Source organism: Lissotriton vulgaris, chromosome 5, assembly GCF_964263255.1.
Source record: "Lissotriton vulgaris chromosome 5, aLisVul1.2, whole genome shotgun sequence".
Lineage (NCBI taxonomy): Eukaryota > Metazoa > Chordata > Amphibia > Caudata > Salamandridae > Lissotriton > Lissotriton vulgaris.
This window is the reverse complement of record NC_141693.1, coordinates 686,485,368-686,500,592: the sequence shown is the minus strand read 5'-3', so window position 1 is coordinate 686,500,592 and position 15,225 is coordinate 686,485,368. Positions and strand designations below refer to the sequence as shown.

Below are 15,225 nucleotides of genomic sequence, written 5' to 3'. Positions count from 1 at the left end.
GGTAGGAGCAGTGGTCCAGGAGAAAGTAGGCACCTAAGGGTTCATACGTTTGCCTTTTGTATGGTTGTGATTTTGTAACATGTTAGCTTTGCGGGAGAGACAACGGAGTTCAGATTTCACAGTATTCTTTAGCACCCCTAAAGGATTGTAGATGTTAAAAAATGGATAAGAGAAGCTAGAGGAGAAGCTAGAGACCATGTCTGTTTCAAAGTGGCCAATTTTAGTTAAAAAGATGGTTCATATGCTTACAGTTGGCATCTGTTACAGTAGACCAAGCATGTGAAAAGATGGAAGATTTTGAAGTCCCTAAGTGGAACGCTGCCATTAAGTTGAAAACTAGCTTGTCTCGTCCTGTAGGTGGCAGAACTAAAGGAAGAAGTGTAATTAACAAAAAGATGGAAGCACCGGGAATGAGGAGCTGCAATCTGTACAAAGCAAGAGCTGCCCAGAGGGAAATTAAAGAAGCAGATTGTGTAGTCAATAGCTCTAACTTGGGCAAAGGTGCTCCTATGATAGTGAGAAACCAGAAAGTTGCTTCTAGGAAGAAGCTTTTAAATATTTGGAGCCTGTTCATGATCATTCTGAGTCGACCAAATCAGTGTTTAGAACCAATAAATGCTTGCATTAATCTTTATGTGCAAAGGAAGGGGAAACTAACAAATGGAATCCCTTTGAGTAGGTCGAATCTGATGAAGGCTTTCCAGAATTGCCCTTCCCTAAGTTCTCGTCAAGGGATATAAAGCAAGTGGCCTTTCAGAAAAGTAAGGGGCAGGGAAGTTACCAAAGTCTGGTTTTATTCCCATTTGGTTGTAAACTTAATGGAGAATGCGATGTTGGAGCTTACCAAACTAGGTTAACGACTTCCTCTTGGAGAGAAGTTTGAAGGACCAATTGTTATAAAGCATTCTAATTATTCATGCCTGGTTGAGCGAGCAATTGATGTGCTTGCCACGGAGTGAGGCTTGATTACCTCACAAGTGGGATATAACCAAATACATTTAGAAATAACTGTCAAGCAAAAAAAAATCAAACTAGAAAACCCAATATGCCAATAAGGCCCAGTCTGTTAGTGTTTGGGTTAGGCTAGTTTTGTATGTTTAAACAGTCTCCTTAGAAGGAGCTACACTAGTTGCACAAAGACTGATCGGAAGTGCCCAATAGCCTACTTTTATACAAGCATGGCTCTTTGAATCGTGCGGTACAAAAGGGGGTGGTGATGGACGGAGCATATAAATCAATCAAAGACTCACAACCAGTCAAAAGATCTGGGTTTAATCCATCACTGTTCTTCAGCCCACTCTGCCACCCCAGTTCAGACATGGCCATATGCAAATCAGTCTGACCCTGTGCCTCATGGGAACAGTCCAGCCTGAACTGCCAAGCCATGTCTTCCCCCAACAATTAGACTCACATGAATGATATCTAACTAAACAAAGGACAAAGTAAACATTTCGATACTATTATTCAACAAGTAGCAAATTAGTGCATATTAAATTTGTCAGTCATTAAATGTACTGCAAATTAATGCATTCCTGATTCAAATGCCTTTGTTTAGCCTTTGTCCTTTGTTTAGTTAGATATCATTTATGTGAGTTTAATTGTTGATCAAAATGAATATGGTGTCTATATATGTAATGTAATTTATGTGGTGTTTATATATGCAATATGGAATGTAATTTGCTTTGAAAATTTATGTTGGAATTGTTGAATGTATTTAAGTGTCTTTTTTGTACCTAAACTTTTTTGAATATAATGAAATAAAGCAAAAAGGTATTAAGTAAATATACCAAACAGACCATATAGTAATACTGGTTTGTTTTCCTCAATTGGGAGGTGTCAAGTAAGGTGAAGTTGGCAATTTTTTTGTACACATGCAACTGCCATCATAAGCACGCTCAGAAGGACCAACACCCAGTCTGTAACCTCTGCCTGCCGATCGACCACGAAAGCAGAGACTGCAACGCCTGCTCCGCATTCACCCCGAAGACCCTTCGAGTGAGAGAGAGAGAGGCAAAGGATTGCAAACTACGGCATGCAAGGCAAGGGCCATCCTCTGTCCCTTCGAGACCTGGGACTCTCGACCGAGGAGGACTACGTCGCCGAAGAAGACATCGGCTACACGGTCGCAAAGACCGATAATAAGAAGACTACTAAAATGGTAGGAGAATTGACGCCCCAAAAAGGCCCGAAAGACTCTACCGTCTACCCAAGACTCTCGAAAAAACGAGGGCAAGACCCCGAAAGCGCCGACGCCGAAGACTACGGCGTCCGCAGTGACATCCAGGCCCAGTGGATCCTCTCAGGACTCCCTGGCGCGGAAGGACAGCGACCAACCTATGTCAAAAGGCCTCCAAGAAAAGGAGCGCTCGACTACGAAAACACCGTCGACGCAAGACCAGCCCCGACGCCGAAATCGGCGTCGCCGCCGAAACCGGTCTCTATGCCGAAACCCATCTCGACGCCATCTAGCGCGCCAAAGAGACCGGCACAACCACTCAACGCCGAACAGGCGGCGGAGATGGAAAGAAAGAAAAGGAGACTCAAGGCAGAGATGGAGAACATCCTGCAGCGAAAGATTTCGAAGAAAAAAATGAAATCTTGACACAATTCCTTCGAGGCCAAAGTCACCAGAGGTACAGGTGGTCTAAGAGGAAGATTTCGAAGTAGAACAAGCATCGGAGAGCTTGGAGGATCTGGCATATCGGGAAGATGATGATGCCTATTACGAGGAGAGAGATGACGAACAGAGTGGACCAAGAATCAACATGGAGGAGGTAGAGTGGCAGGAAGTCGACGCCGAAAGTCCTGAAGAGGGAGTGGACACATAGCCAGGCCCTCGCCACCGGACGACATTGGGCTCTAATGAATGCATCAAGAACACTGCTACAGCGTTCAGGGTCAAGCTCAAAGAGTAGATGCCGAAAGGGGACTTCCTAGTAGAGACACTACTTCCAATGCACACTAGGAGCCAGTACCTGCCAATGCTCGAGCATCAAGGGGCAAGGAAAAGAGGCATTCAAGGAACCTGCTACGTGTAAACCAGTCACGCCAAGGACGGAGAAAAAATAAAAGCACTCCTCAAAGGACCCAGCCTATATACAGGGGAAGGTCGCTGCGGACTCTATCATCACGGCAACAGCAAGAATGTGCCAACTACTTCGGGTCCACCCCCGGATAAAGAGAGCAGAAGGATGGACCTAACAGGAAGGAAAATCGAAAGGAATGCCGCTATGCACTGGCGCATGGCTAATTCAAATGCACTACTCAACAGACACCATTACCAGACCATGGAGGAACTGGGGCAATTGGTGAAACACCTCCCTCAGGAGCACCACCAAAGGGCTTCGCACCTAGTAAAGGAAGGGAAGAACTTAGCAAACTCTTGCCTTAAAACAGCACTGGACTGGGCAGACACGGCCAGCAGGCTTATGATGCTGGGCATCACGGAAAGAAGACAAACCTGGCTCAGAATATCAGGCTTTAAACCGGAGGTGCAGCACAACATTCTGAACACTCTGTTCAACGGTGAGACACTGTTCGGTTCAATAGTAGACGACAAGCTCTCACTGCTCAAAAAGGATGACACCGCAATATCCATGGGGGCCTTGCAATTCAGGGGAGCAAAGAGGGACCCCCTCAAGGAGACCACACTGGAGAGGGGGAACCAGCCGGGAACGTCTCATCAGTCCTTACAACTTTCCCACCAAGGCGGCACCCATACACACCATGGCCATCAAAAACAGAAATGGCAATATCAACATAGGGGCCAGTCCTTTCGAGGGAGAGCGAGTGGACGTGGAAAAACCAGGAGGGGTGGTCAGCAAACCACCTCCAAGTGACTCGGCCACATTGACAGTGCACACCCTACAAAAAACTCAAAGGGTGGAGCACAAAAACAAAAAACAAGAGTCTCACGCACCGAAACACCACGACCACGTAACACCAGTGGGAGGAAGATTAAGACTTCCTCCAGGAGTGGAGAAAAATTACCACAGACAAATGGATCATGAACACAATATAGTACGGGTACTGCATAGTTAGAAAAGACACCACCAAGCAGAAGACCAAAGAAAAGAAAGAGCACTAGCAAAGAAGGAACTAGAGCTTCTTCAGAGGGAAGCAGAGGAACTGCTACTAAAGGAGGCTATCTAGCCTGTACCACCCATGTAAAGGAACAAGGGGTTGTACTCTACGTACTTCCTAGTACCCAAAGTAGACGAAACAATGAGACCCATCCTGGACCTAAGGTTCCTCAACAAATTCATAAAGACACAAAAATTCAAAATGACATCCCTGCAAGAAGTACTCCTCAGATCCAAACAGGGGACTTCATGGTCACCATAGACCTAAAGGATGCCTACCTACACATCCCAATGAACAGACGGCACAAGCATCTGCTACGATTTGCGATCCACTCAGACCACTATCCATTCACGGCATTGGTCTTCAGACTAAAAAAGGCGAGACGTGCAGTCATGCATTACATGGAGAGAACTAAAGATCACAGGAAAACAAAACCGTTTTTTGTCTCCTTTGCTGAAAGTTTCATGGGAAAAGCTGTTACTAAAGGGACAATTGCACGATGGATCGCGCAAACTATACAATTCTGCCACAAACAAGCTGGACAAGAACTAGTAGAGGGGCCAAGGGCCCATTCAACAAGAAAGAAGGGAGCTACAATAGCTTTCTTGGCAAATACTCCCATTCAGGACATATGCCTGGCGACAACATGGGCTTCTATGCACACCTTTATGGAACACTACTGTGTGTACATACAAATGAACAAAGAAGCACAAGTGGGACAGAAAGTGCTCCAGCACATATTCAAGAACACAAGCTCATCTTCCACCCAGCCGCCACAATGACAAACCGCTACGAAGTCTATGCACAGCATAGTGAATCCAGAAAGATTCACGCTGCAGAACGAACAGTTTCTTACCTGTCGGTGTAGTTTTGCAGCTTGAAGATCTTTTTGGATTCACTATGCTGTGCATTATTCCGCGGTCTAGTGGTTGGGTCCGGAATCGTAGTCTTTTCTTTGTTTTTCGTAGCCAGGTGGGCGTCGACGTCCCACCTTTTGGTGTCCTTCCTCTGACGTCTGCATGCTTCCTGCGGAAGCTCCCACCCGTGGGCGCCATCTTCGGATTCTTTTCCGTTTTTGTTTTGTTTCAGAATTCTATGGCAGTGTTATCTTTTAGCGCTGTAACAGCGCTAAAAGATAAAAACATTGCCATAGATCCAACAACGCCCACAGGATCCCCAGACCCGTGGAACAATTATACCACCCCAGATGTCCCAAATGTCCCTCAGGATGACAAACCCCTCCAGGCCCTCCCCACCATAAGACTCTATAGGCTTTAATGAATTAATTCACAGGGCTGCACATTATCATGGGGTAGATATTTATACAGACCCTGTTGAAGACTTCCTGATGGATACATTTGGTAATGCACAAAGGTCTTCATCCATCTTGCCCATGCTCAAAGGAGTGATCAAGCATGCTCCTGAAGTCTTCAAAGACCCAGTCAGAACTCTGGTCATTAACCCTCGGATAGAGAAAAAAAAAGCTGCCCCATCAGACCCAGCATATATTAAAGGCCCAGTACCACTAGACTCACTTGTAGTTTCCAACGCACGCAAGAAAGCAAACTCACAAACATCCGGTGCGGCTGCATCACCAGATAGTCTAAGCTACTTGACGCATCAGGTAAAAGAACAGCGTCTCAAGCAGCAAACATGTGGCGTATCTCCAATACACAGGCACTGCTAGCCAGATATGACCATGCACATTACGATGAGCTAGAGTCACTAATGAGGCACCTCCCTGACAAGTACAAGGATAGAACAAACAAGCTCATCCAGGAGGGGAAAACATCACAAACCACTCTATTAGGTGCGCCCTTGATGCAGCAGACACCGCCTCTAGGGCAGTTAACACCCGCGTCTTGCTACGCACACACATCTGGCTGCGCATATCCGGGTTCAAACCCAAGGTACAAAGCGCCATTCTTAACCAACCCTTTGACGAACACCTATTTGGACCCGAGGTAAATGTATCATTAGAGAAAATGAGTCACCGCCAAATCTATGGGAGCCATGCAGTCGCAGGCTCCCAGACGTTAATTTTGTTGCTATAACTATCGAGCTGCCACCAGGGGATCTACTTCAGGCCCAGCTTCTACCTCGTACAAAGCCCCTACAGTCTACCTACAGTAAAGGCTACCAAAGGGGTGGGTACAGGGGTAACAACAACAAAGGCAGAGGCAAAAATAACAACACCGCCTCTACCCCTGCCCAATGACTCCCTTCCCCTTCCCCTGCCGCATTCCACTCCTGTCTGGGGAAGACTTCAACAGTACCTGCCAGCCTGGGAAAACATCACATCAGAAAGGGGGGTGCTCCAAATCAGGTTATTGTCTAGAACTAACATCTACCCCCCCCCCCCCCCCCCCCCCCCAACATAGCACCCAAGCAACGTCCAATGTCACAGGAACATTTAACATTGCTCAGACAGGAGGTAATATCCCTCCTGCAGAAAAATGCAATAGAAATAGTTCCAGAGCATCAGAAAAACAAGGGAGTAGATTTCCTAATACCAAAGGACGGATCTCTAAGACCTATCCTAGACCTCAGACCTCTAAACATTTACATACAGTCGGATCATTTTCATATGGTCACACTACAACAGGTCCTCCCATTACTGGTATTAAACTACTTTCTTGTCACTCTAGATCTCAAGGATGCCTACTTCCATATTCCTATCTACGCAGCACACAAAATATCTCAGATTTGTGCTAGACGGACAACACTACCAGTTCAAAGTGCTCCCATTCGGAGTCACAACAGCGCCAAGGGTGTTTGCCTAGCAGTAGTAGCAGCATACCTAAGACGGCACATTCACGTCTTCTCATATCTGGACGACTGGCTCATAAAAGGCAGTTCATACAGGCAGTGCGCGCAAAACACTCCAGCTACTATTCAACTGCTTCACAACTTGAGATTCACGGTAAATCACATCAAATCGCACCTGAACCCCTTGCGCATACAACAATCTCGGCTCTACAATAAACACCCAATTAACACTAGCTTATCCCTCTCCAGCCAGGATAACAAGTGTACAAACTCTCCTAACAAAATTCAAACCACAACACTCGCTACCAGATAAAGTGTTCATGCAACTCCTAGGAATGATGGCATCTTGCATATCTGTAGTACCTCACGCAAGATTGCAAATGCGTCCATTTCAAGAGTGTCTAGCACACCAATGGAACCAGGCTCAAGTTCACTTAACAGACCTAGTGTTGGTAGAGGGTCGGACTCCTTGTTCTCTGCAATGGTGGAACACCAAAAACCTTTTCAAGGGACGACCGTTTCTAGAGCCAGTTCCCCAAGTAGTCATAACAGCGGACGCATCGCTCTCAGGCTGGGGAGCCCATCTACTGCATCACCATGCAGGGCAGGTGGACACCGCAACAAGTTACTCCATATCAATCAATCTGGAGTTGCTAGCCGTGTTTCTAGCTATGAAAGATTTACAAACTCAAGTGTCAGGCAAAGCTGTCTTAGTCCGCACAGACAATATGACCGCTATGTGCTACATAAACAAACAGGGGTGGGGGGTGGGGGGGGGGACACACTCTGCAGCTCTCAGTTAGCAAAGCAGATACGGAGATGGGCTATACCGCTAAAAATCTTCCGCTTAGCCCAACACGTCCCAGGAGTACAAAACACTATCACAGATCTGCTAAGTCTACAAACACAGCAAATCCACAAGTGGGAACTTCACCCACAAGTTCTTCATCCGTTCTTCCAAATGTTGGGACAACCTCAGACCTCTTTGCCACCCACAAACGCAAAATGCCCAAACTTTGCCGCCAGATACCCGCACCCATTGTCCAAGAGCAAGGCGATATGGATGAACTGGTCAAGACTATTTGCGTACGCTTTTCCTCCTCTCCCACTACTTCTGTTTGTGGTGCGCAGACTACAACAAGTTCAAGTTCCAAAATTTGTATAGCGCTGGGTCTCAAGGCGCTTGGGGGAGGGAGGTGTTTTTACTTATCGAAAATCCAAGTTTTTAGTTGCTTTCTGAAGGAGAGGGGGTTCTGTGTGAGGCGGAGATGGGTGGGGAGAGAATTCCAGGTTTTGGCCGCTAAGTAGAAGGATCTCCCCCACGGCCCCCCCCCCACAACCCCATGGTGGATCTGTGGATGTGCGGAATTGCGGCGAGGGCTTGATTAGACGATCGTAGTTGTCGGGAGGGGGTGTAGAATGATAGGCGTGTGAGGCATTCGGGTCCTAGGTCGTAGAGTGCTTTGTATGCGTGGGTGAGGAGACTGAACGTAATTCTCTTGCTGACAGGGAGCCAATGGAGGTCTTTTAGGTGGCCGGAAATGTGAGCTTGCCAAGGGATGTCCAGAATGAGTCTGGCTGAGGCGTTTTGGATGCGTTGGAGTTTTTTCTGTAGTTTGGCTGTGGTTCCGGCGTAGAGGGTGTTTCCGTAATCCAGTTGGCTTGTGAGCAGTGCGTGGGTGACAGTCTTTCTTGTTTCGGTGGGGATCCAACGGAAGATTTTTTAAAGCATTCGCAGGATGTTGAAGCAAGATGATGAGACGGCGTTGACTTGTCTGGTCATCGAGAGTGAGGAATCCAGGATGAAGCCCAGGTTACGTGCATGGTCTGTAGGTATGGGTGCAGTTCCGAGGGCCGGAGGCGGACTCGGTGTTCTTCCGGTGAGGAGCGAGATGATCCAGTTCAGTGCTTTTTCTTGTATTCCGATGTTGTTGAGGCGTTGTATGAGGGTGCTATGACACTGTGTCGAAGGCTGCGGAGAGGTCAAGTAAGATGAGAGCGGCTGTTTCACCGTTGTCCAGTAGTGTTCGGATGTCGTCTGTTGCAGCGATGAGGGCGGTTTTGGTGCTGTGTTTGGCTCGGAAGCCGGATTGTGAAGGGTCGAGGGATTAGTTGGATTCGAGTAAGGCGGTGAGTTGACTGTCTGCTTTCTCTAGGACTTTGGCAGGGAATGGGAGGAGCGAGATGGGGCGGTAGTTAAGTTCGGTTGGGTCTGCTGTGGGTTTCTTCAGAAGGGCGCTCAGTTGGGCATGTTTCCAGTTTTCCGGGAAGGTAGCGGAGTCGAGGGAAGAGTTAATGACATCGCAGAGATGGGGAACGATGATGGAGTCTGCTTTGTTGAAAATGTGGTGGGGACATGGGTCGGTTGGAGATCCTGAGTGGATGGAGTTCATCAGGCGGATGGTGTCTTTGGTGGTGATTGGGTTCCAGGCACAAAGGTTGTTAGTGTCGTTTTGGTTCGGAGGTGGGTGGAGTGGACTGGTCTTCAGACTGGATATGAAAGCTGTTATGTATTTCGGCGATTTTGTTGTGGAAGAATGAGGCTAGAGAGTCGCAGAGGTCTTGGGAGGGAGTGATGTCGTTAGTGCCGGCGGAGGGGTTAGTGAATTCTTTGACGATGTTGAAGAGTTCCTTGCTGTTTTGGGCGTTGTGAAGTCGATCCTTGAATGCTGATTTCTTGGTGGATCGGATCAGTTGGTGGTGTTTGCCTGTGACGTTCTTGAATGTGGCCAGGTTGTCAGTAGTTGGTTTTTTTTCTCCAGGCTTTCTCGAGAGTACGACAGGACTTCTTGGATTTCTTAAGGTCATCGTTGAACCAGGGGGCTTTTTTGCTACCTTGCTTGATTTGATGGTTTTTCAAGGGTGCTAGTTCGTCGGCGCTGCGGGTGATCCATTGTGTGAGGTTGGTGGCTGCTTGGTTTGGGTCTGATTTGGCAGGGGGGTTTTGGAGAAGCGATGTGTAGAGCTGGTTGGTGGTGATTTTGTTCCAATTTCTTCGAGGAATAGGTTGTGGGGGGTTGTGGGTCATGGTCTTTATGTAGTTGAAGTGAACGCAGCTGTGGTCCATCCAATGGAAAGCTGTGGTGTGATCGAGGGAGATGTGCTTGCTGGAGGTGAAGATCGGGTCGAGCGTGTCCGGCCAAGTGGGTGGGGGTGTCAACAAGTTGTTTGAGTCAGAGATTGGACAGGTTATTCAGAAGGGAGGTGGTGTTGCTGTAGTTTTTCTTTTCCATGTAGACGTTGAGGTCTCCCAGTAGAATGTAGTTCTCGGAGGGGAGGGCATGTGGGCTGATGAAGTCAGTGATGTCTTCGCTGAATTGTGTGCGGGGTCCTGGGGGTCTGTAGATGAGGGTGCCTGAGTGTGGTTTTGGGGTCGGTGTGGATCTGGAAGTGAAGGTGTTCGGCGGTAGCGAGGTTATCGTCGGAGCTGGTCGTGATGCGGCTGGTGTTCTTATGGACGATGGCGCTGCCTCCTCCTGTTTGGTTTGTGCGATCTTTTCGGATGATCTTGTAGGCTTCCAGGATGGCTATGGCGATGTCGGGCGCTGATGAGGCGTTCATCCATGTTTCTGTGAGAAAGGAGGCGTCCGGTGATGTGGTGTCGAGTAGATTCCAGAGGTCAATGGCATGTCTGTGGACCGAGTGGGTGTTGAGCAGGATGCACTTCAGGTGATTAGTGTAGGAGTTCAGTTTGGATTTTGTGGATTTGGTGTGGGTCCTGGAGCAGTCATGTGCAGGGGTGGCAGGTGAAGGGTCTATGGGTGTATCCTGGGGCAGCATGATAGCAGTTTGGTGGGTGGCCAGGGTTGAGGGCAGAGAGGGTTGCGGCGTCGTAGGTAATGCGGGAGGAAAGGGATTTGCGGGGAGCAGGGGGTCTGGCGCTGGGCGCGGTCCAGGCACGGACGGGCGTAGACGGGCTTACCTTTGGTGCACCTTCGGCGCGCATTGGGTGCGTCCGCTGCGCGCAAAGGCATCTATCATATGTGGATAGTGGATAGTGGAAAGGGAGGGGGGAGGGAGGATCAGCTGGGAGGCGGGAGCGGGGTGGAGATCCGGGCAGGGAGGCACAACAACAAAATGGCAGCAAGCCAAAAGCGCAACAGGATTGGGGCACAAACAGCGTGAACGCGATGCAAATGGCAGTGGCAGCGGCACAATCAGGCAGCAATCAATTTTACAGGCAGCGCAGCACTATTTGAAATATAATTAAAGCGTACTTTGGCAATCAAAGCGCTAAGATTTAAAAATGATCATCAAATTAACAAACTATCAGGCAATCTAGCGCTACAGTGTACTTGTGATACTCGAACAGGCAATGGCAGATGTGGGAGCGAGGCGAGGTAGCAGACAGCAGTCCAGGTGGCAGGCAGAGCGGGGAGCAGCGTGATGAGCGAGTTGCTCCAACTTGGGCCAGACAACTGTGGTACACCAAGCTGCTGCAAATGTCTGTGGTGCCACATCAAAAACTAAATCTATCTCTTCACCTATTAACGCAGAACCATGGAGCGATCAAACACCCGGACCCAGCTCTGCTCAACCTAGCGATCTGGCTTCTGAGGTCATAGTTTGGTTAACTCAACCTTCCTCCAGAATGCATGAACATCATTAAAGAAGCTAGACGTCCCACTACCAGAGCATGTTATGCTGCTAAGTGGAAACGCTTTGTCATATACTGCCAAAACAACCAAATAGATCCCTTAGACGTGTCTATCCAACTCATCATAGGATATCTATTACACCTTCAAAAGTGTAACTTAGCCTATACGTCTATCAGACTGCACCTTGCTGCCATTGCAGCATATTTACAAAACCTACAGCTCTCTTTTTAGAGTACCAGCTATTAAAGCTTTCATGGAAGGACTCAAAAGAATAATTCCTCCCAGACCGCCACCAGCACCAGTGTGGAACCTGAACATTGTTCTTACAAGGTTAATGGGTCCTCCCTTTGAACCATTACATAAATGTGAATTGCAATTCATAACTTGGAAAGTAGCTTTCCTGGTAGCAATAACTTCTCTTAGAAGGGTTAGTGAACTACAAGCATTTACCATTCAGGAACCCTTTTTGCAAATGCATCATAACAAAGTGGTTCTTCGTACTAATCCAAAATTCCTGCCTAAAGTTATTTCACCATTCAATCTGAGCTGCCCGTATTCTTCTCGCAGCCTGTCGCAAAAAGGGTTCTACACACCTTGGACGTTAAGAGCTCTGCTGTACTATATGGAAAGAACAAAATCGTTTCCGAAAACAAAACCCCTTTTTGTGTCTTTTTCGCCACCACATAAAGGCAACCCTATACCAAAATCGGGGATCGCCAGATGGATAGTTAAATGCATACAAATTTGTTACCAAAAGGCAAAACGCACGTTAACAATTCCTCCAAAAGCCCACTCAATAAGAATGATAGTGGCTTCAATGGCATTCTTAGGGAACATCCCTAAACAAACCACTGTGGGCCAGGCTGTATTAAAAATCACTGTTTCAAACAACTGCAACAGATACGGGTGGTCGCCGCTAGTTGTGGGTACTGCTATACAATCTATGCATAGTGTGAAATCTGCAGCTCCTATGCCTCGAACGGAAAATGCTTCTTACCAGTATGCATCTGTTCTTGCCATGTAGAGCTGCCGAGTTACACACGCCCACCCGGCTACCTTTATCGGTTCCAGTATTATCTTGGATACAAATCATATGGACATCACTACTTCTTGTACAGCTCCATCACTTCCCTAATGGCGAAAAACAATCTGGGGATGGAGCCGATGCCCATGTGCAGTATCATCCTAAGGAAGAGTCACCTATCCTGTGACTCGAAAGACTTTTCTACACAAAACAAACTGCAAACATCCGGGCCCAACACTGTGGCCATCTATGCATAGTGTAACTCTGCAGCTCTACATTCATAGAACAGATGCATACTGTTAAGTAGCATTTTCCTTACACAACACCCTTCAGTAGTGTGTGAAGTAGCACACTGAGCAGAAGTAACATGGACCTTTTTTTATACCCACACGGGGGCTCAGAAGAAGGCAATAAAAGTACAGAAAGAAAGTTTTATGTACGTATAAGGTCATACAGAAAATGCAGTCAACAAGAGGGAGGAGCTAGCTATTGCTAATTCTAGCAAACACATCCTGACAGACTAGGAACAGCTGCATGGACCGCTGCAAGCTCAACTGAGCATGTGCAGAGAGGCTAAATATAGTTTGTTCACAGGCAGAATACAAGAGCGAACAGTAAGGAAGGAGCGAGCACACTTTCTTGTGCGCGCTACACTTAACAATGGGTTCGAGGCATGTGGGCTGCTGAATTCATATCTGTGCATAGATCGCCGCCTAGTGTTGGGTCCGGATGATGCACATTGTTGTCCTGGAAAAGTCTTTGAAGTATCACGAGATAGGTGGCTCCTCCCCTGGACTACAGCGCATGGGCATCCCCCCCCCCATCCTCAGATTATTTTTTCCTGCCATTGGGTTCGGATGTTACTATCTTAGCTCAAGTTAGGAAAACTTTCTACAAAGCCAAAAGGCTTTCGACAGCGTCGGTATCGTTTTGTTCGGTATCGGTACCCTTGCTTCGAGAGGACATCGAAGACTCAACCACTTTTTCTTTCCAAATCGACCCGAACTTCGATCTCAAATGGAATAAAGTCCATTCAAGAGGTGTCCCCTTTGCAATGCAAAATACCCGCACATCGATGTCCATTCGGTGTGCAATAAGTGCCTGTCCCCAGACCACAACGAAGCCAACTGCATGGCCTGCTCCCAGTTCAGGTCGAAGAAGACTCTTAAGATTAGACGCACGGCTAGATTGGAGTCTAAGTCGGCGCCTGTTCCGGTGAACATCTTCGGGACCGAAGATGAAGAGGTCGTTGATCTGGAGGATCCGGAATACTGCTCCACGCCGGCTTCGGGACATGTCTCCGGGTATGATGCCGAAGACTAAGACGTGCAAGAAGAGGAAGAAAACGTAGTCTATGAGGTAGGAGACGACGTGGAGGCCTTGGGGCCGTAGAAGATAGCTCAGGCGAAGAGCTAGGCCCAACCTATACGGGGTCGTCTATGACTCACTCAATAAGGCTCAGGTCGAGGGATCGCCACTAGGCCTTGCCAAAGATCAACAATCTCGTTCTACAGCCCTGCATACAGGCCCGGCTGGGAACATTACTAAACAGCCTTCGGTTTCGAAACCACATTCGGTCGATACAAAGAAATCGAAACAGACAGCATCATTGCCGAAACCGAAAGTGAAAGTAACTGGTCGGCTCCAAGGCCTCAAACCCCTCGGAGCCGAAGAAAATGGTCGTCTATGCCGAAAAACTCAAGAAGGTCGTCGAGCCGAAGGTTGGGGCGCCGAAGACCAAAACCAAGGTCAAGACCGTCGAACCACCGAAGCCTGCGCCAAAGAGTCAATTCACTCAAAAAGCTCGAGCCAAAAGACTGGATCGATCCTCGGTCGAGGCCTACAGACAAGTCTAAGACTGGCTCCAAGGACCCTGTTGAGTTATCAAACATTCAATCTGCCCCCCCTTGGGGAGCGACCCTTGCCCTCCCCCAAACAGTAAACAAAGAAAAAAAATCCCTGCCTTTAGTGGGCATTCCTGTTCCACGATCGTGCAGCAGGAATGCACAAAACAGGCGTCAGGGGGAAAGGAAAACCCTTTCCTTTCTCCGAATGCCTCTTACTCGAATCGCCCATTCCCCGGTGGTGAAACTCACCTTCCTTTCCCGAGGCACTGGAAACCAATTGCTTCCACCGTGTCGGGAAACAGAAAGGAAACACCCAATGACGTCAGCGCGGCTCGCGCGCTGACGTCATTGATGACGAGGCAGGGGGGCAGGTAGGGGAAGGTCTTCCCCCTGCCTTCCCAACTTGAAATTACAAATTTGGAAGCCCGCGGGGGGAGCGCCATGACGGTCATGTGCCGTCATCAGCACACGAGCACTGTGTGCCATGACGGCTCCTGGCAGTTATCAGCACCAAAGGGGTTAATTCATGATCACCTCTAAATCTAAGTTTGAAGCACTGTTACATATCTGATACATTTTGTGGTTTGTTTTGTGAGCTTAATGAATGATCTATTGAGCATTGATTTATTCATTTTCTTCCTTCACTTATTCTGCAGTTCATGTTTGTGGCAGGTTTCAGCTTTGCTAACAGTATTCTCTTTTTGAACAGAAATGATCTCTCCAAAAGACTTACAATCTGGTCCCTATTGTGAAACTTGCAAGATGGTTGTTATGTACTTAGATAAGTTGTTGGAGAAAAATGCCACGCAGGGTCAGATTGAGAAGGCACTCGAGATTGTTTGCAACTACCTTCCACCAGCGATGCAGAAGCAGGTACTTAAATGTTTTGATCAGAGTGAGTCTG

At 47.8% G+C, this 15,225-nt stretch overlaps 1 protein-coding gene across 1 annotated transcript in view; it reads left to right on the top strand.

The window, feature by feature from the left end:
* The window catches only part of PSAP (prosaposin), a 179,339-nt gene that overhangs the window by 114,532 nt on the left and 49,582 nt on the right, over positions 1-15,225 (top strand). Inside the window, exon 11 of the mRNA XM_086922119.1 lies at positions 15,031-15,194. Within this exon, the coding sequence (XP_086778245.1) occupies positions 15,031-15,194 (164 nt within the window). The remainder of the gene's footprint in view (positions 1-15,030; positions 15,195-15,225) is intronic.